At 36.4% G+C, this 19,804-nt stretch overlaps 1 protein-coding gene across 2 annotated transcripts in view; it reads right to left on the bottom strand.

Annotated features, from left to right (window-relative positions):
- CEP135 (centrosomal protein 135) overlaps nt 1-19,804 on the bottom strand; it is a 38,719-nt gene that overhangs the window by 5,232 nt on the left and 13,683 nt on the right. Inside the window, exons 10-24 of one of the 2 annotated variants that reach the window (XM_030491843.1) lie at nt 18,938-19,088; nt 16,913-17,106; nt 16,270-16,413; nt 15,565-15,708; nt 14,540-14,617; nt 14,224-14,375; nt 12,266-12,381; nt 12,040-12,194; nt 11,519-11,574; nt 10,345-10,513; nt 6,871-6,981; nt 4,845-5,030; nt 3,694-3,903; nt 2,510-2,712; nt 203-1,010 (exon numbers count right to left, since the gene is read on the bottom strand). In XM_030491843.1, coding sequence (XP_030347703.1) covers nt 980-1,010; nt 2,510-2,712; nt 3,694-3,903; nt 4,845-5,030; nt 6,871-6,981; nt 10,345-10,513; nt 11,519-11,574; nt 12,040-12,194; nt 12,266-12,381; nt 14,224-14,375; nt 14,540-14,617; nt 15,565-15,708; nt 16,270-16,413; nt 16,913-17,106; nt 18,938-19,088 — 2,100 coding nt within the window. In that variant the 3' untranslated portion in view covers nt 203-979. Of the gene's footprint in view, nt 1-202; nt 1,011-2,509; nt 2,713-3,693; nt 3,904-4,844; nt 5,031-6,870; nt 6,982-10,344; nt 10,514-11,518; nt 11,575-12,039; nt 12,195-12,265; nt 12,382-14,223; nt 14,376-14,539; nt 14,618-15,564; nt 15,709-16,269; nt 16,414-16,912; nt 17,107-18,937; nt 19,089-19,804 lie in introns of those variants that run through there. The other variant, XM_030491842.1, reaches the window with a different exon arrangement.

Below are 19,804 nucleotides of genomic sequence, written 5' to 3'. Positions count from 1 at the left end.
ATGTTGTTTCACACAGACCAAACGAAAGACAAATCAGAAGCAGTGAGGACCAAGTGAATGCAACAATGTTTCTGGAAGAATCTAAGGTGAGAATTGAGAAGCTAGCAAATCAGTCACTACACCCTTACTACAATACATCATGTTCTTTTTCAGGCAAAAGTAAACACAAACATGTTTTATAAAACCAGACAAAACAATGAAATCATTAATTTATTGATTTACTATCCTCTGTTGTAATGTGAGATGGTCTTTATGTGTACACTTAAAAAATAGGAGGAAAAAAAAAATACAAACACAGTGGATACGGCTTCAGTAAAAATCGTATCAAGTAGGCCGGAACTATCTGGCTAGCAATGAACACAACTGAATCAAATCTAAACTCCTTTAAGGCAAGCTCAGACCAGCAAAACCCAGAGTGAGAAAGCTTGTCAACTACACCCATGGTGCCTGCCCAACTGTTTTCAACTGCAAGAATCAAACTGAAAAGTAGCCTTGAAAATCTTAAGCAACATAATTAAATAGATTTCGGAGCAAATCTTCAGCTTGGACGACTCAATGCTTGGTTGCAAAACAACATAAATTGCATTATAAAGCAAGAAAAAAAAAATCACTGAATATAAAATAATTGTCTAAACCAGAATCTAGACAGTTTTGTTATTCCATAGAGTCTTCAAAGCCAACATGAGGTTGAGTGCTCAAAGTCACTTCTGCAGAAGCAAAGATGTACTAGTTTATTGCTATAGCATTGGATTTGAATTCTGAAAATGGAGTTCCAGTCCTAGCTCAGCCACAGACTTCCTGTCTGGTACCCGCTGGTCTCTGACTCCACGAAGACGCAAACTACTCAAGGGATTTGATCCAAAAAGAACCGCAGAATAAGTTTTCCTGTGTTCCCTATTCATCAGTAAAATTCCTAGAATGGTATCTTGATTCAGTATGTTGAGAACAGATGCAGCAGACAAGAGGTCTCGATGATATCTTATTCTAAGTCCTTCAGAGACAGGCATATGCTTTCAGGATGAAGGTAAGAATTCAGGGCCCAATATCATTATTGTAAAATAAAGAAAGAAAGCAAAGAGTTTTGTGAGTTCTGAGGTTATTCCATGTCAATGACATTTAAACAAAATTTAGATAATGAAGTAAATCATTCAAAAATGTACATGAATTTCATATACACAAATATCCCCCCCTTAATTTCATTGTTCCAAACTCTTCTAGGAGAGTGTTAAAAATTATTCCTACTCTAGGCAGATGTGCAGCATGAGAAGCTGCAGTTAGCTCGAATGGAAAGCGCTGACTGCATTTAGTGTAGGTATCAGGTTCAGTTCCGTTTATATTTCAAAGGAACAATAAACGGTACAGGCCTTTTTCTTTAACAGTTAATATTAATAGCAGCAAAAGTACTTTTGCTTTTTTAAAGGACTGTGACTTCACTATTTATTATGTAAATTATTCTTCCTTTAATCAAAGTAAAGACAACAGGCATCTACAGTAGGTAAGCAACTACATTTATCATGGATTTAATGTACTTGGAGGATTTTTCTGTGAGCAGTACACATATTAAAATTTTACTTTCGACTTGCTTTGAGATATTTGATGAATCCGTGTTGTTCTAAAGGAATTAGGACTTCATAGTAGCCTCCAATAAAAGAACATAAATCACAGCTTAAGACTAAGAAAATTTGTGTTCTCTTAATAGTTAAACTCTTCAAAGCCAAATAAAAATATAGCATTTTCTTTAAAAAGCAGAGTTGAATTAGATAGTTTCCTGAAGCTAAGAAGAAAATCAACCTGTGAGAGAGGTGGAATATATATTTATATGCTGAGAATTGACACACTCTGATGCAAAGCTTAAATTCCCAAATCATACTGCAATGCCTACATACATTTATAAATGTACCCAATAGCTAAAAAAATTTACAAACTATTATGGGTTGGCTGGTTCTGTGGTGGAAATAACATCTGCAACAGATCAGCTACCCCACCATTAGGTAGTTATGGCCAGTAAGAGGCTCAGAAGGAAAGGATTTTAGTGACTGCACTGAAAGTGCAGCAGAGTTATATCAGACAAGCGAACTTCAGGAAAAGCATCACCTCCTGTGCCTGACTGATGTAAGAAAGAGTTAATGACCAGCAGAGAAAGTGAAGCAAACTTTCTGGAGTCAGACTGGGGACAAATCCAGAAAGAAACCAAGTGCTTATTCTCAACACTGTGAAAACTCAGCAGGGTGTTTCTTCCTTTTAGAGTACGTTTCCGTTGGAACTCCTGTTTAAGTTTAATCCTTGTACTAAACTGATGTCCACCGGAGTGCTGACTAATGAAGGCGATATGAAAGATCTGTAAAGAAACTTTAAGTAAAAGATGCCATGAAAGGCCAGAAGACATTGGTGCAAAAATCTGCTCAGCCTTACTAAACATCAAGAATTTGACTTCATGAGTAAGTGTTGTCAGACAGAAAAAGTTTCTTTGTAAATCACAGAACACAAACATACACTTGTTAAAACTTACAGTTTGCTCTCGGCGAGTGTTAGCTTGTCTTTCAGTAACTGAATTTCAGAATCTTTCTCATGGGATGATAAATGATTCTTAAATTCTTTGTCTCTACTAGTAGCCAGCAATGCTTCAAGATTCTGAACTGTAAGTCGCTCACTGGATAGCTGCTTTTTCAGCAACTCTACTTCTGATTTTATATCTTCTAATTCACCTAGAACCTAGGGCACAAATTTTATACATTATTAATACCCTGGTTTACAACATACAGAGTTCTCTTTCATGAAGAGTTGATACAAAACCTGAAATATTTGTAAGCTTCATAAAAATTAATAGGAAACTGAGCTCATAAACCAAATTAAAGCCTACAATTATTTAAAACTATATTTAGTTTAAAACTATTCAAACTTTGCATCTGCTAAATGTTTTACTGGGAGCTGGATTACTGAGTCCTAGGAATGCTTACCTAAGTACCCAGAACACTAATAGGCTTTTAACAGCAGCAGGCTTTTGCACAAGTACAAACCAATATTTATTATACTTCATTCTATTTGACTAGGTTAGCTTACAATTAGCTTCTTGGCTTTTGCTGAAGATGTAGGAATGCTCGTTTTCCTCACCAGATCTATGAATATAAACAAATTCTGCAGGGATGAGAACTACTGTTCTCAACGTCTTCAATATTACTGTAACAAGAAACCTGACCAAGTCACTAAGTAAAGACACAACAAATCAGCTGTAAAGAAAAACGTTCAGAAATTATGGATATTTAGAACTGTTTAAACTATTTCAAAAGATTTGATAAACTTTAGCTCAATCTAAATTTCAATCTAATTGAAAAAATCCATTAAAGAGAAGTCTTCAATATCTAAATAAGTGCAATATTCACTTCTTAAAGTTGAAAATTTGAGTAAATTAAAAAACAGTACATAAAACCAAATGAATATAATTTGTCTCTGTGATATGGCAGTTTTTGCTGCCACATTTTGTAGTGATAATGAATGAAAGAAACTCTTTTCGTACAAAACCCACAGATACAGATCTTTATACTACAAAATTTTTCATTTAGATATAAATGCAAAACTAGTGATCTAAATTAACTTGCCTTTCTCTCAGAAGCAATTTATTATTTTCTCCAAAAAACATTAAAGGCAAAGGAAAATATTTTATCATAGCAAATTAAGTTTGCCTTTGCTGCTTACCCTTTCATAATCCATGCTTTTGGATGTCAGCTGTCGAGATAAAAGTTCTTTGTTAGCCTCAAGCTTCACGCAGAGTTCCCGCACAGAAGCCAGGTCTGCCAACACAGAAGACTTATCCTGATTTTCATGTTTAACATCCTCTTCCAATTTGGACATTTTTTTTGTAATGGAGGAGATCTGAGATTCATATGCTTGATGTGCAAAGATATGCTAAACAAAGACAAATACAGATACCCCTTCAGTCTTAAATGTTGAGTAGAGTTCTCTGCTGGATAACAGGGTTTTTTTTAACACCTTCTTTTCCCTTCAAAATCAGCTTTCCCTATAAAATTAACTTTATATTACATTCCTTTCCTCTCATCTCCCTAAATCACAGCTAAGAACAACTAATCAAGCATTTCTACAATTTTTCATCACCATCTTGAAGAATTATACAAGTACTATATATGAGTGGAATGAGGCTGGATTCCAGCTTCAGAAGAGAATTAAAAGCTTAAAACCCTCAAAATACAATAAATTTTTTACTCAGCTTACATTATTAAAGTCTTTAGTTTTTGGGGCTAATTAAAAGCATAAGACAAAATATGGTCAATCCACAATTATTATACCCTACCTTGATCTCTATAAAGTTATTGCTTCTAAAATTTAAACATCATTATTTTCTATGCTATTGGTCTAGGTTTCCATATTAAGCCATCCTGATTCTGGATTTGGACTACTACGACCAGATTTTTACCTTTACTCCAGCCACCAATGCTTCAAATACTTCATTCAAAGCTTCAAAATAATCTAAGAACTAAGCTTACGAAATACTCATAAAGCTAGCTGACAAAATACTGATATTTTAAAGCAACTAAACAAAAGGTTCTTACAGAGATAGTAACATAACAGCATCAATCACCCAACAAAACAGATCTAAAACTATTAAAACAGACAGTGTGATTCTAATTTTGGGAAACCAGGGAACGGAAAAGGAAAGAATGTCTAACCAAAATCAGTAACTGTTTCAAAACTTCAGTGCCCACATTTGAAAGATTCATGTATAAGAATTATTATCCAGTAAAGCATTAAAAATAGTATGTTGACTTTATTAAAAAACACTTGAATTTATCCCACTTTCCTTGACAGAGTTTCATTGCACAAATTATTACCCCTTGAATCTCTTTTTCCAGAAGCTCTACTTTCTCTTGGAGATGTCTCCGATCTGTATCTACAGAAAGGAGTTCAAGTCGTATTGAGGTGCTTTCTCCTTCAGCTTGATGAGCCTTCATTTCCCAGTCTTCTGCTTGTGCATGGACCATTCGGAACTTCTCTAACAATACTTCATTTTCTTTTTCCTAGATGAAACAGTAAATTGCTCTGCAATGATCAACATACCTTCAAGTTGCTTGATCTTATTTAATACCTACTCCCTACAATATCTTTTTTTTTTCCCCAGAAGAAAGTAGATTTTTCTCCATTTTCTTAATCCTGTTATCTGGCAGCTACCAAAGGGCATCATCCCTTTTGCAAGTCCAAATAGTAAACAAATACAGCGATAGCATTCAGTTTTCTTAAATGGAAATATTTACATTTAGTGGTTGTTAATGAGTTTCAAAGCTCCCAGGGGAGGGGTTATTTTGGATCTCTCAGCATTGTCAAGGGTCACATTACTGAGATGTACTAATCCTAGTGCTGCTCTTTCCAAGAAATTCCAGCGGGAGTCCATTTTCAGCTTTTTTACTTACTGCATGTGCTCTTACAAATATCTATATTACAGTCGTGCCTGAGAGACTGACAACCTATTTGAGCACAGATACCTAAGCAGTCTATCATAAAAGTACAAAATGGTAAGCTTTAGTGCTTACAAGTTATGCAATGATCAAACAAATGTTGCTTCTGAATTTTCATTTGACCCAAATGCAAGTGCATATTATAAGGCAGTGATAAGTTTTTCTTCTTTATCTAGCTCCATTCCCTTCTCCCCCTGTTCATGTAAGGCACAACAGGATAAGCATGTTGCTAGTATGAGTCAGATTTATCTAATGAGATAGGCTACTCATTTTGAAATTCCTTCCGTGTTTCCTGCATAACTTGGAAGGTGCAGATGAACAAGGCAGTGCATTAGGAAACAGAAACACATGATTAAGCAAGAGAACACTGCACAGAAAAGTAAATCCCTACCTCCACAGGCAACATTTGAACGTAACACTAGACAAATCCCTGAAACCAACCTTTCATAATTGGCCACTGGCTGTATATTCTACAGCTTCTTATTACCTGACTTAAATAACTGGATTCTCACTTGCCAAAGATGTGGCCACATCTGTAGCTGAAGTGCTCTGGATATTTGATATATTATAAAATTCTTAAAAACTAAACTTCAAGTGTTTTAAATTGAGACTTCTAGGCTAACATTCTACTGACCTTCATTTTTTCTCTATACTTCAGTTTCTACTTGTAAAAAGAGGATGAATTTGCATGCATTCATCTAGATATGCAAAGCAAAGCTGTATCAAAACTCATTCTTTCCTATTCAAAATCACATAATAGATTTGTCAGTTCATGTTGCCTTGACATAAATTCGATTTGGTTTAAGTGATTATACGTTTTAATTCACACACTTTTGAATCCAAGTATCAGGATAAAATACATTTAACAAGAGCACTTTGTCAGTACAGCAAAAACTCTTATCATTCAGAGAAAACATTCCAATGTGCTTTTTTTACATTTTCCTGCTGAGCTATATATAAAATTTCTCTTTTTTAGAAGTGTAAAATATTAAAAACCAACGTATAATCTGCTTGCAATTGCTAATTAGCAATAATAAATTGCTAATAGGCAATAAATTGCCTATGATCATGAAATAGTACCAGATATTTTACTAGTTGCCTTCTCAAAAAGCAAAACAACATTCAAACATGATTTGTTTGTCATTTTCCAGTGTTATGGCCAACTGAAACATAGCCAATGAAATTGTGATGTGCCAGAATTTATCAGTGCTTCAGATCTACTAAGGTTTTATATGAATGCACTAGTAGCTTGAAACACTGCAGAGGAAAAAAGGCAAAAAAAAAAAAGAAATGGGATAGACAGGGAGAACAGGACACAAACTATACATTTCTTGATTTGTTTCCTAATGACACCCTAAACCAAATGGATTTATTGAAAACAGCAATAACTGCCTACAGATCATACCTTTGAAGCCATCAAGGTCTCGAATCTAGAAACTTCAGTTATATAATTATGAACCCTGGTTTTCATTTCTTCTTTTTCACGTACTGCATCTTCAAGCTCAGTGCTGATAGCCTGAAGAGATTATATAAAGGCAAAATAGTGCATTAGAGTGAATTAATCACTATATATTACTGTATCATGCTAAATCAAAGTAATTGCATATACCCAGATTTTACTGTATTCTACTTCTAAGTAATTTAGTCAAAGCCCTTTGGGATTTGTAGGGTTCAGAAATATCCCCTATTACCTTAGATACACCAAAGAGTTTTCCAGGCAAGAATAATCACAGAAAACAATGAATATCACACCAGTTCATAAAATCTGCTGCTTCCCTAATGACACATCCTACTGATCTTTGGAAAATTCAAGATACAGAAGTTTGGGAGCTGGGATTTTTCTAGCCTTAAACTTCATGATCCCTGAGTGAAGGGAAGCTTTGTGTCACTAGAAAGTCAATTTTATGACAAAAAGAACATTTATTTTAAAGTAGAATTGAAAGATAAAATAACTAAATGGATTATTGAGATCATAGACATCAAAAATGCACCATGAAACAAGTTTGAGATGTTGGAACTGCTAACTCTGGCTCTCTCAGGTTCAGCTCTTCCCTTTCCCTGAGTCCTCTAGCCCAGAGAACCAAAAAGGCAAGTATCTTCTTCTATTCCCACTATAAAATGTGGGGGAAAATAGAGGATATTGCCTTATTGCCTTCCCTTCTTCTTTTTGTGGTATATTAATATTCAGTAAGGGCCACCTTTTTACTGTGTGCCTTATTTAGCATATGCTGAAATCTGTCTCCTTGTCTCTGTGGTCGCCTTCCCAAGCACACTGGGAAAGCTTTAGTCATCATATTATGGTAATATCACAGAATCACAGAATGGTTTGGATTGGAAGAGACCTTAAAGCTAGTCCAGTTCCAATCCCCTGCCATGGGCAGGGACACCTTCCACTAGACCAGGTTGCTCCAAGCCCCATCCAGCCTGGCCTTGAACACTGCCAGGGATGGGGCAGCCACAGCTTCTCTGGGCAACATGTTCCAGTGCCTCACCACCCTCACAACGAAGAACTTTTTCCTAATATCCAATCTAAATCTACACTCTTCCAGCCCAAAGCCATATTTAATCTCGTTTTATTAGAGATCTATTAATGGCATTTCTAACTTCAATAATATACCCACATATTTAAGTATTGCACAGTAGGTTTTGCAAGAACTATTCAGGGTACTACCTCAGTTAAAACATCTTGCTATACTGTACTTTCTAGCTTCAGACTCAGCCGGGTTGACTGAAGGGAATTGAAATAAATGGTTTAGCTAACACGGTTTTCATTATTTTCAGTGTTAGCATTTACAGTGAATTCAAACATATATTTGTATCTCGGCATCAAAACCGTACAAGGCATTTGAGTCTCCTGATGAGCTGCAACATTTGTATTTGCTATACAAACTGAATATAATAAATTGCAACAAAATTCTGAGCTAGGTCTCTAAGTTCTTTCTAATGTTTAGCCCAAGAAAAAAAATGCTACTTACCCTATAAAAAACACTGGACACATGTTATATATTGTCCATACACACATCATATTGTACAAGGACATCCATGTCATGCACTTGCAGCTGGGAAGCTTTTGGTCAGCAGTATCCAGCTGGTGCACTAAACCAACTCATTATTCCTCAAACTATGTGAGGGATTAACAAGACTGAATGCACTTCAGGCTCTCCAAGCCATGGATCCCGGACTTGGAGAATTCCAAGGAAGAATAGATGGGGCAATGATGATTGAGAACAGTGCAAATGGGCTTTATAAGCCCCCCAAGCTCTTTAAAGAATGTGCTTTTACACACCAGTAGTTGGTTTAACTTGCGGACCTCTGGAGAACATCTCAAGATGAAGATCCCACAAGAAGAATGATGACAATAGTCAAACAGTTTAATTCATTGACTCTCTCAACCCTTTCTGTCTTGCAAATTTTTTATTTAAACTAAACCATCAACTTGAGATAGCTCATCTTTCAATAAAATATTCAATAATAGCCTGTGGAAACATGTAATTCCTCAAGGCATTAAAGATTTTATTTCAACTTTGATTCTGTAAGTGATGTAAGTTTAAATCGTGCCTTTATAGCATGCACTTTACAGGGCAATGTATTTAGCCATCAGCAGCTAAGGATGGTATACCTCCCAGCTGCAAAACTGACATACACGTGATCCAACTCAGAGTCCACTGGGCAGTCACAAGCCACTTCCCACCTGTCCTTTGGCCTAAAGCTACTGACTGGCTAGCTGTTAGCAAGGAAGTACATTATGACTCCAAGGAAAGATGAAATTATATAAAACTAATGCAAATAAAAAAAAATATATAACAAAACTGCAAGCAGTCAAATAAAGCAGCTGAACAGAATCTCCGCAACACACACAAAAAGCTGCAATATACAGCTAAACTCTATAAGATGCCACCTCACCATGACACCTACCTTACCAATGCAAAGACAATCCAATAAGAACATTTCTCCAGGGAAATAGATGGCACCTTTGAATTCACCATCTAAAAACCCCACACAACCTTGACACAATGGAAAGGGAACCCCTCCTATTCTCATCGACTGTGCATCCTTATCCATTCCTGAAATCAGGAAAGAAATTCAGACTATTCAGGACTATCATATCTTAAGAATAAGTTTTCTTCAGTCCCTCTGCCTTGCATCTTTTAAGCCCTCTTATATTTTTCTTATATTAAAGCAAAGTTCCTGCAGAGCAACACAGATGAATGGCAACTAACCTTGCCAGAACTGGAAATTAAAAAGCTGCCAATACCTCTTCACAGTCATCATTACCAAGGCTCGCAGAAAACAAACATTCCAATTTCAAAATGTGGCATACCTCACTTCGCACATCCGATGCTTCATGGAAACTAGATGGATAAAACTAATGTATCACTATGCCCAAGAATGAATTCAGATGTTCTAGCAATCTCCTCCCTCTCACTTTAACCTGACTAATAACCTAGTATCTGCTTTTGTGGTTTCTTGCTCTTTCTCAATAATCCCTGTTCCACAGATAATAAAACCCAATTTTTACCAATTAAATACCAACTACTAAGTGATATAACCAATTTCATTATAGTATAAACATAATTTCATTACAGTATAAACAATTATGTCCTAGAATTATTTTAATTAGATTTCTTTTTTAATCTGGGGAAGGGTGACTAAATTGAAAGCTTGTGTATTTCTCCCCTACTGTACTGACTAAGCTGAGTATCTAAAGCAATTGCTTTTACAAGGCCTGCCCAGTAATTTTTAATATCCCAGTGTTCAAGAAATACCACTAATTAAGCATACCAAATCAAGGTTAAGGATACAGTGGCTGTGATGTACCACTATATATAAGCAAGCAATAAATAGTTTAATACTTCAGCATTACGTACTGCCTTCATACCTGGTTTTCTCTGGCCATTGTAGCTAGGTCATCTTGCAGTCGCCTGTTTTCTTTCAGAGCCATTTCCTTTACTCTTCCTATCTCTGCAAGCTCTACGTGGGACGTATCAAGCTGGCGATGTAAGCTAGATATCTCACGGTCTCTGGTGCTCAGCATGTCCTTCATCTGGCTATCAAGTGAAAATCTTATTTAAATTGTCTCTTCTTACACTCTACCACATACTGCTGAAAATGATCAGATGTGGATTTTGGATATGCAAAAGCCTTTTTTATTTTTTTAAAAGGGGGGGAATTCATGATCTCTGAAGGCTGACAAGTCTAAACATAAACATAATCTAAGGATGTAGAACGTCAATATGCACAAATAAAATTTAATTAAACTACAACTTTGAAGATGCATCTGGTAAGACAGATCTTATTATGCAAACAGCAATCACAGATACTTATGTTTATCTGTGTTTGGTAGTGATTACAGTATATTAGCCATTGCATATTTTATAAGCCATAAAGGATGAAGACAGATAGCTTACACTTGAAATACAACAACCAAAAGAGTAAGCAAAAGATTAAACAAAATAGTAGAAATAAAATGTGTGAATTTATGTAAAGTTTTGCTTTCTTTTTCTTTCTTTTGCCACAGATACTTCATGCATCAATGTATTAAATATTCAGTTACACTGATCTTTAGGTGTTTAAATGTTTTCTTTTAAAAAGCTACAGTTTTCAAAGTCATGCGTGAAAAGAGGCATGAAGGAAAGATCAGATGAAGCCCAGCTAAAATCTACGCACATATACTGTAATTTAAACTGTACTGGTAACTTAAGTTGGAAGCATTAGCTTGCCACTAATTAGGAGTTCAGCTCTGAGTTTTACCTGGATCAATCTAATATCTAGTGGAGTATTTAGAACACTAAAAAAATGCTTCTTAACTGAGAATTAGGAAATGTTACCAATTTAGGAAAATAAATATACACAAACAATTGTTAATTGCTGTCTTAACAGTACCTTAGCAGCCTGCAATATAATTACAGAGGAAGTTTTTCAAAAGTTGTGTACATCTTTCTCAACACAGTATGCTCCTTTTCACCAAAATAACTAAAATAGCTGTCTACTTTCCTTTTAAAAGCACTAGATAAAATAAAACGACTGAAGAAGGCATCCTAGTCTTTACTTACTCATTTGAGGACTCCAGTTCAGAGAGAGTTAGACGTAAATGAGCAATTGTTTTTTCCTATGAAAATAAAAGCCAAAATTGTATTAAGTATTCTTATATGGCAACATAACAGGATACTTCAAGTTAAAGAACTTGACATTTAAACCTTTATTTTAACCCTTCATCAATAATAAGTGCATCTTTGCACATTCAAGTTTCCAAGCTTCTTTACTAAGAAAGGATTGTCTTATCAAAAAATGGAAGTCAGCTACAGATTCTGTCACATCAGGCTAGAACCTTATATCTCAAATACCTCCAAGTGCAAAAATGCAAAAATATACTACTTGATTTTCTTGGAGTGTTTAGGGAATACACTAACAATAATAATTAAACTGCTATTGTTGGCAAATGGGTGTATTGGCTCAGTCCAAACATAGTGTTCATGTGATGCCTAGGGCTCTGCACAGGCTTTGCCATCCAAGCAAAATGTCTGTTTTAAAAATCCCCAGGTGGACTGCAAAGTAGTACTTCTACTGCACATACCTTGTTAGCTAAGTTGTCATCTAAGCATGCAATTCTTTCTGTTTTTTCATCTACAGTTTCTTGAAGACTATCCTTTTCTTTGTCCAAAACAGTAATAGTACTTCTAAGCACATTGACTGCTTCATCCTGGGAAGTGCTCCTCTGGTTTAACCTATCTATAAATAAAAGAATAAGTACTTTCTATTTTAAAATTAGGAAAAAAGCATTAAAAATAACAAATGATTACCTATTTTCTCCTCTAGCTTTACAATTTCTTCTTGAGCTGACTGCAGTTCATTCTTTTTGAGGGCCAATCGGTGCTGTAAATCTTCAACAGACCTCTGGAGTTGGTCATTTAAGAGCCTAGAAAATCAGTATACAGTTGAAAGAAGTTTGGGACCTATTCAGGGTCGTCAATTTATGGCTTTTAACGCTGCTTGAAGTGCTGGAACAGTTCCAGTGTAACCTTATGATAGGATTGAGTCATTCCAACTAGCAGCACAGGGTTGTGTCATACTAACCAGTCCTCTCCCTCCCTCTCTGGAAGAGAGAGGACTATTAAGTATTGCCAAGACCCACACCTCTTGGTTGCTCTTGGACCCCTGCAGCAAGTTCACCTCAACATCATTCCAAAATGGAACAATGGAACCCTGGCAGAACAACCATGATAATCTGAAACATTAATTTCCTCTGAATTCTGTTACTCTTCATCGGGTAACTCTTCTTACTTGTGTCTTTTGACTCTTCGCTGTATAAAGATTTTGATATGTAGCTCATAGCAGTGATTATCAGCCACACCACATTTTAAGAAGCAATCAAATTGACAGCTGTACTTCTGATTCCAATTTAAGGAATAGAGCCTGAAAGATACATGAAACCATCTACCTACATGCTTGTTTTGCTTAGAAAAGAGTATCAGTGACCTATGAAAAAAAAAAAAGGCAAAAAAATGCAACTCCAAAGTAATTAAATGGATTATTTACAAAAGAGGTCAGGAAATAAAAATCCCTCTGAAATGGGATCCCACAAAAGCTAGAGAAGCTTTTAATTTATTTTAAAACCCCACCAATCTGGCAAACAGCATGTCTGCAGATAAAGATTGCTCTCACTCAGTTTAGAGTGAAACTTTGGTGGCGAGTGGGGAAGCGGGGGTGCCAAACACAGCTATAACAAACTGCCACCGTGCACAAAGCAGAACCAAATGCTGAAATTACTGAAGCCCTACTCCTTATCTCCTCCTTTTTATGATATCAATGCTTTCCACTAAAATTATATGAAACCTAATAAGGTATTTCACTTTTATGAATGTTGTCACAATTTTACCAACAAATACACTAATTGTTTTACTAACAGCCTTCTTTTGTGCAGTTGGGAGCATCAGATGAACTCCAAGGCTTGCTTCTCAGCTACTGCTACTGTACTGTTATACAGTGCAGTATAGCACTGCTCAGGTTGAGGGTGGAGGGGGTGAGCCACCGGCCCTGGTTTTCCTTGTAAAACATCCAAAAGATCCTGCAAGTTTAAATAAATACCCAGGAAAATACACGGGTATACTTGATTGTCCAGTTCTGAGCAAGTTGATCAAATCCCCACAGAGTGTGTCTAGGGATCATAAGATGTCAACTCTCAAAACTGTAGTATGTGTGTGACAGCATCGGCATATGAAAGAGAGTGACCATGAGAAACACAAATAAAATGCCATTACAGAGTAACTTTCCATGAACCACTCAATTGTGGAATATTAATGCCTAACACTTGGTTTAAAATTTTCAGTATTATTGGCAACTCTGTAAATATGACACAATTTGGTCCTACTGCTGCAGTTCGCAGAGACATCTCTCTTCCTTTTAACAAAGAGCACCTGGATATTCTTTTAGAAATTTCCTGTTCTGCTACATTCCTAAGCAGAGAACATGCCTGTTAGAGGAAACAATTCTAGAGGGAGGAGAAAATTTTCATTCACAATTAACCATAAAAATTAACAGTATATTTGGACATCAAGTAAGTCTGGGAGAAGCTTGCTGTGAAAAGCCGCCACAGCACTTCCTTACTCATATTCACTTTTCCTTTAGACAGAAACAGTATCATGTGATTTTGAAAGTATTTTATGGTCTTTCCAGGAACTCAACTCTGCTGTACGGTCATAGAACAAACATAATTACATCAGCATCTGTGAAAGACAACCACATTTTTTATTAGACTTACTGAAGTGAGCAAATCTCAGCTTTAAATTGAGAAGAATCATCATATGTCTGGACAAGTTTACTGGACTTCAATTTTAATTCATTTTCCAAAGAGTTTATTCTTTCTTTCAGGATAGAGATTGTAGCCTTTAGTTCACACCTTTCCATCTCAAACTGCAATTTAAAAAAACAATAACCAAACATGTTATTGTTGTAGAAAGCTATCACAATTTGTCTTCTGAATAAATTTAAGTTGAAAACAGCTACAAAAATAATTGCTTGAAAAGTCTATCCTATTTTAAAAGTAATAAGAACTTACTTCCTAAATATGTACTTACTCCTTGAATATTATTCTCCAGTTCTGAAATATCATGCTGCATCTTTGATTTTTCAAGGTTAGCTGCTTCTTGCTGAATCTGAGATAGAAATATTTAAATTTAAACTTAATGTATCAACACAACAGCTACAGGCTATAAATCTTGCCCAACAGCTGAGGGCTAGTTGTGCGTCGCCAACTGAAATACAGCTAGTATGCAAATATGACTTCATCTTACTCCATAGTGGACAGCTGAGAGCCCCTTGAGCTTTCCTGCACAGCTGTGTGCTGTACGCACAATCTCCCTTGAGTAGGGGCACCTCTAACGGTTACTCTTTGAGAAAATTCTTATCACTTGATATTTGGTAAGTGAATTGAGAATAAGAGCACCGAAACTTTTAAATCTTAGCTAAGTGATATAGAGGATTGATTGTGCATATATAATTCTCTAGACATAAACCGTTGACCAAGTCTAAGGCTGGATCCAGCCACACCCATACTCCCCTCTGAGAAGGAGTTTAGATCACATGGGGTTCCTTTCTGAACCTCATGACTCAGCAGGAGGGTCTCCCTGACAGTTCTGCCCGATCCTGTCTTCTATGCAGTAAATACTCAAGTGTATCTTGCCATCAAATCTTGTCAAACCACTGCTGCGTTTACCATTGAGCTTTGTTAACTGTCATATCAATAAAATACTCTTGCAAGTGAAGTGCATGACTTCTTCCACCACTGTCTTTGAATTAGTGCATACAAACAGAAATACTCTGTAGTTGGGACTTCATTATCTAGGTTCTTTACACAAGGTGATGTCATGCTTGCCCTAGGACACTTTAAGGCATGTTCTTCTTCCCCTACCACCACTTAGGAAGCGAGTTAAAGGACAATTCAGACAATTCATCAAGCTCTCTCAACTGCGTTTGAAATCAGGTAAGTTCGAAAGTTCCTGACAGGCAGAACTGACAGACAGCCAGACACAAACACGGCATTGTTGTATAAGCCTTCCCTAAATGCCGCCTCACTGTAAGCAATGAAGCTATAAAAACTCACCTTTAGTTTTTCTCTGAGGCTTTCTTTTTCTGCCATTATTCTTCTAAAATCAGCCAGTGCATTGTCTCTTTCTTCTTCCACGTGACTTTGAGAAACTGAACTATGTTTTGCTTCTTTTCTCATCCTGTTCAATTCATCCTGAGACTTTAAAAGATTATGGTTTGTTAGCATACATGGATTGCAATTAATATAGCATCTACACTAACAAAAATGAAAGTTTCAATGCTATTATTACAATGAAAGTGCTACTGTAGTCTTATTTTTCTTTAGATAATTAAAAATATATTCCTTATATCAGACAGTGGCATGACAACTAATGCTGCCAACATACTCACCATCTTCTTACTGTTCCAAGTATAGCCTAACTTCATCCTGTTTTCTTATCAGTTAAACTGTTACTTCTTCCTTGCTTTCTAGCCTGTATCCTTACCCAACTTTCTCGTGCATTCCATTGGGCTTTTTCCTGATCCTTCTCATTTCTGAATGCCAATACCGTGTTACAATGTCTTTAAAGTTAATACACTAACTTTGAAATACATATTTTATTAACAAGTAATAAAAATAGGACTATATTTTATTATTTTTGGTTTTATTCTAGTAGGTCTATACTCCTCCATTTCTATTATAAAGTTTTTTCATTTTAAGTAATTGTACACAAGTGTTAATCAGTTATTTCAATGCCAATTACAAACAATCTCTTCTTACTTGCTCATAAAGGATATTTAATCTATCTCTTTCTGTTGTCAATAATTTGACATTGGATTGAATTTCTATCATGTGTTTTTCAAATCTGTCTAACATGGACCGTAGCTCATCTCTTTCTCTGGTGATGAATCTAAGATCTTCACTCTGCAAAGCGATTAACAAAATTTATGTTAAAATATATTAATTAAAATATTTGGATAATTAATACCAAAAAAGAAAGAATTCACACTACTACTAATGCATGAAAAATACATACTTAATAAATTCTAATTATAAAAAAAACACCTGGCATTGGTGGTATAATTTGAACAATATGACCAATAAGAACACTAAGAACCATCCAGGAGAAAAAGCAAAACAGCTAACAAGATTTCAATCTCTTTCTGTTTATCATCGGGTTCTATTTATTTCAAAGAAACTGATCCATAATTAATCAACATTTTACTGTAAAATGTGCAAAGGAAAATAAAACGCTAGTTAACTGGAATTTTTCTCAGTTAATTTTTTATATTAAGAAAGTAATTAAAAAACCTGCTACAGTCATTTACTGCTATTGAATTTGAAAATATATTTGATAGCTCCTTAAATGGTTCTACAGTATTTCCATTATTTTTTCAGCTTGTCTCGGCAGCAGGAACTTTACCTTCTCTGAAGTCCTACGGCTTGGGCTAGGCCTTCGTTTTATCATTTTCTGAAGATATTCTAATTCTTGCTTGTAATAATCTCTGTCTTCTTCTAAAGTCTTTATAAATGCATCTAGGCGAGATGGAGATTTGTTTCCCAGGGCTATACCATATTCTAATCTCATCCTTTCTACTTCTAGCACAAGTTCTCGTTCTGCAGAAAAAGAAATAAAAGCCTCTGTATAAGAACCTCATGACACGTGCATTTGGGATGGACTAACCACTGGGCAGCAATCTGCTGAAAAGTATGTAGGAGTCATGGTTGACAGTAGGCTAAACATGAGCGAGTAGCGTGCTTTGCATCTGCTAGAGGCCTAACAGCGTATTGGGCTGTATCAACGAAGACACAGACTGAGGGATGTGATTATTCCCCTTCACTTTGCACTCATTAGATCCCACTTACAATCCCGTGTTCAGCTTTGTTCCTCTCTAGTACAAGAAAGATGTTAATGAACTTTTGTGAGTCCAGGGCAGGCCTTCCAAGTTGGTTAGGGAGAAGAATACTTGCCCTGTGGGGAACGCTTGAGGGAACTCCAATTGTTCAGCCTGGACAGCAGCTGGGGACCCAAAAGCAGACTGACAATACTAAGAGGAATGTTATGGATAACATGGAGCCAGTTTCTTCAGAGGTGCACAGCAGGTAAACAAGGAACAATGGTGATTAATTGCTAAAGACAATTACAAGCAATAAAGGGGAAAAAAATTTTTACTCTGAAGATAAACAAACATTGGAATGGGTTGCTTAGAGATGTGGAATCTCCATGCCTGGAGGTTTTCAACAAGATCCAACTGGATAAAGCTCTCAAGGAACACAGTCTGACTTCATTCACTCAGAAAGACAGAAACTAAAGCCAGTATTAGACAAAAGAAATTATTTTTTATGAAACTGCCATAGTATTAGGCTGTCTAGTGGGATCATAGTAAAAAGATCAGCTTTTTCAGTTCTCACATCCAGAATGAAAACATGTTCCTTTGACAAATATTTTTACTTCAACTCCGACTGAAGACCTACAGTCTTTTAATTTACATATATCAAGACTATTATTAACTATCTCTTAACTAGGTAAGCTTTTCTATTTCAAAAATTATAGGAAGATAATTTACAGGAATCTACATGCGATGATGCCAGGGAAGGGATGCCATTCAGAGGGACCTTCACACACTTGTGAGGTGGGCAAATGCCAACCTCGTGAAGTTCAACCAAGCCAAGTGCAAGGTCCTACACCTGGGTTGGGGCAATCCCAGGCACAGCTACACGTTGAGCAGAGAAGAGATTCAGAGCAGCCCTGCGGAGAAGGACTTGGGGGTGTTGGCTGATGAGAAACTGAACATGAGCCAGTTTCAGTGTGCGCTTGCAGCCCAGAAACCAACTGTATCCTGGGCTGTATCAAAAGAAGCGTGACCAGCAGGTGGAAGGAGGTGCTCCTGCCCCTCTACTCCGCTCTTGTGAGACCTTACTTGGAATGAGGTCTGTGTACAGTTCTGGTGTTCTCAACATAAGGAGGACATGGAGCTGTTGGAGCAAGTCCAGAAGAGGGCACAAGGATGATCAGGGGGCTGAAGCACCTCCCATATGAAAACATGCTGAGAAAGTTGGGGCTGTTCAGCCTGGCGAAGAGAAGGCTGCGTGGAGACCTCATAGCAGCCTTCCAGTATCTGATGGGGGCCTACGAGGGTGCTGGAGACAGACTCTTCATTAGGGATTGTAGTGACAGGACAAGGGGTAATGGGTTCAAACTTAAATAGGGGAAGTTTAGGTTAGGTATAAGGAAGAAGCTCTTTACAGTGAGGGTGGTGAGGCAATGGAATGGGTTGCCCAAGGAAGTTGTGAATGCTCCATCCCTGGCAGTGTTCAAGGCCAGGCTGGATGGAGGCTTGGGTGACATGATTTAGTTCGAGGTGCCCCTGCCCACGGCAGGGGGGTTGGAACGAGATGATCTTAAGGTTCTTTCCAACCCAAACCATTCTATGATTCTATGATTTACCTTTTATTTCTAAGTTCTCTGTTTTTTCTGTCAGCCTTTGTTTCTCTTGTTCAAGCTGATTTAACAAGAGTTCAAGATTCTCTTTATCATCTGTTTTTCCGAAGAGTTCTTCACTCAGTCTCTCATTCTCCCTACGACATGAGCACAACTCCTGAAGTAAGAAGTAGTATTACAAAAATTAGAAGTGCCAATAGATACATTTGGAAAAAAAATATTTAACATTTTGTTAAATTTTTAATATTTGACACTGTTTACTTCCGTTTAACCTGGATGTTTTCTGCTTTAACACTTGTTAAAGGCCATCACTGTGTTTTTATACTACTTTTTATTACATCAAAGTAAGCATTAGTTTTGACACAGTTTTCAATCAGTATCAAAACAAGCAAGATTAACCCTTGTTTAATTCAAGAAAACAACCTGAAGGACAGTGGGATACAAATATGCAAAGAAGTAATAACTAAAGCAAGGAATCATTTTTAATGGCATTTAGTAACACTGCTGGTGTTGAAGTATACCACTATATGGCATCTCAGTCAACCCATCCCTGCAGCTAATCAAATGCTATTTGTCATGTCTTTCCTATAATCTGGTGCCCTTGAAATTAAGTATGTTTGTATTTTCAAGTTCACTAGAAATACCAAACCAAAGCACAGTATTCAACTATTACACAACTTGCTATACACTGGAAAGAGTTTGGTCTTCAAGGAATTGACAATACTGATGTTTTTCATCTGGGCTACTATGTTTTGTTTGAGTGAGCCAAGCATTGCATGATTATTCTCACAGTGATTAAGAGACAAAGTAGCTTTTAAATGAAGAAAATCCTCTAGGATGTCATAAGTTGTTTGTGGTAAAAATTATGATGTC

The sequence above is a fragment of the Strigops habroptila genome, chromosome 7 (assembly GCF_004027225.2).
Source record: "Strigops habroptila isolate Jane chromosome 7, bStrHab1.2.pri, whole genome shotgun sequence".
Taxonomy (NCBI): domain Eukaryota; kingdom Metazoa; phylum Chordata; class Aves; order Psittaciformes; family Psittacidae; genus Strigops; species Strigops habroptila.
The sequence above is the reverse complement of the archived record's forward strand: the minus strand, read 5'-3'. Positions and strand labels throughout refer to the sequence as shown.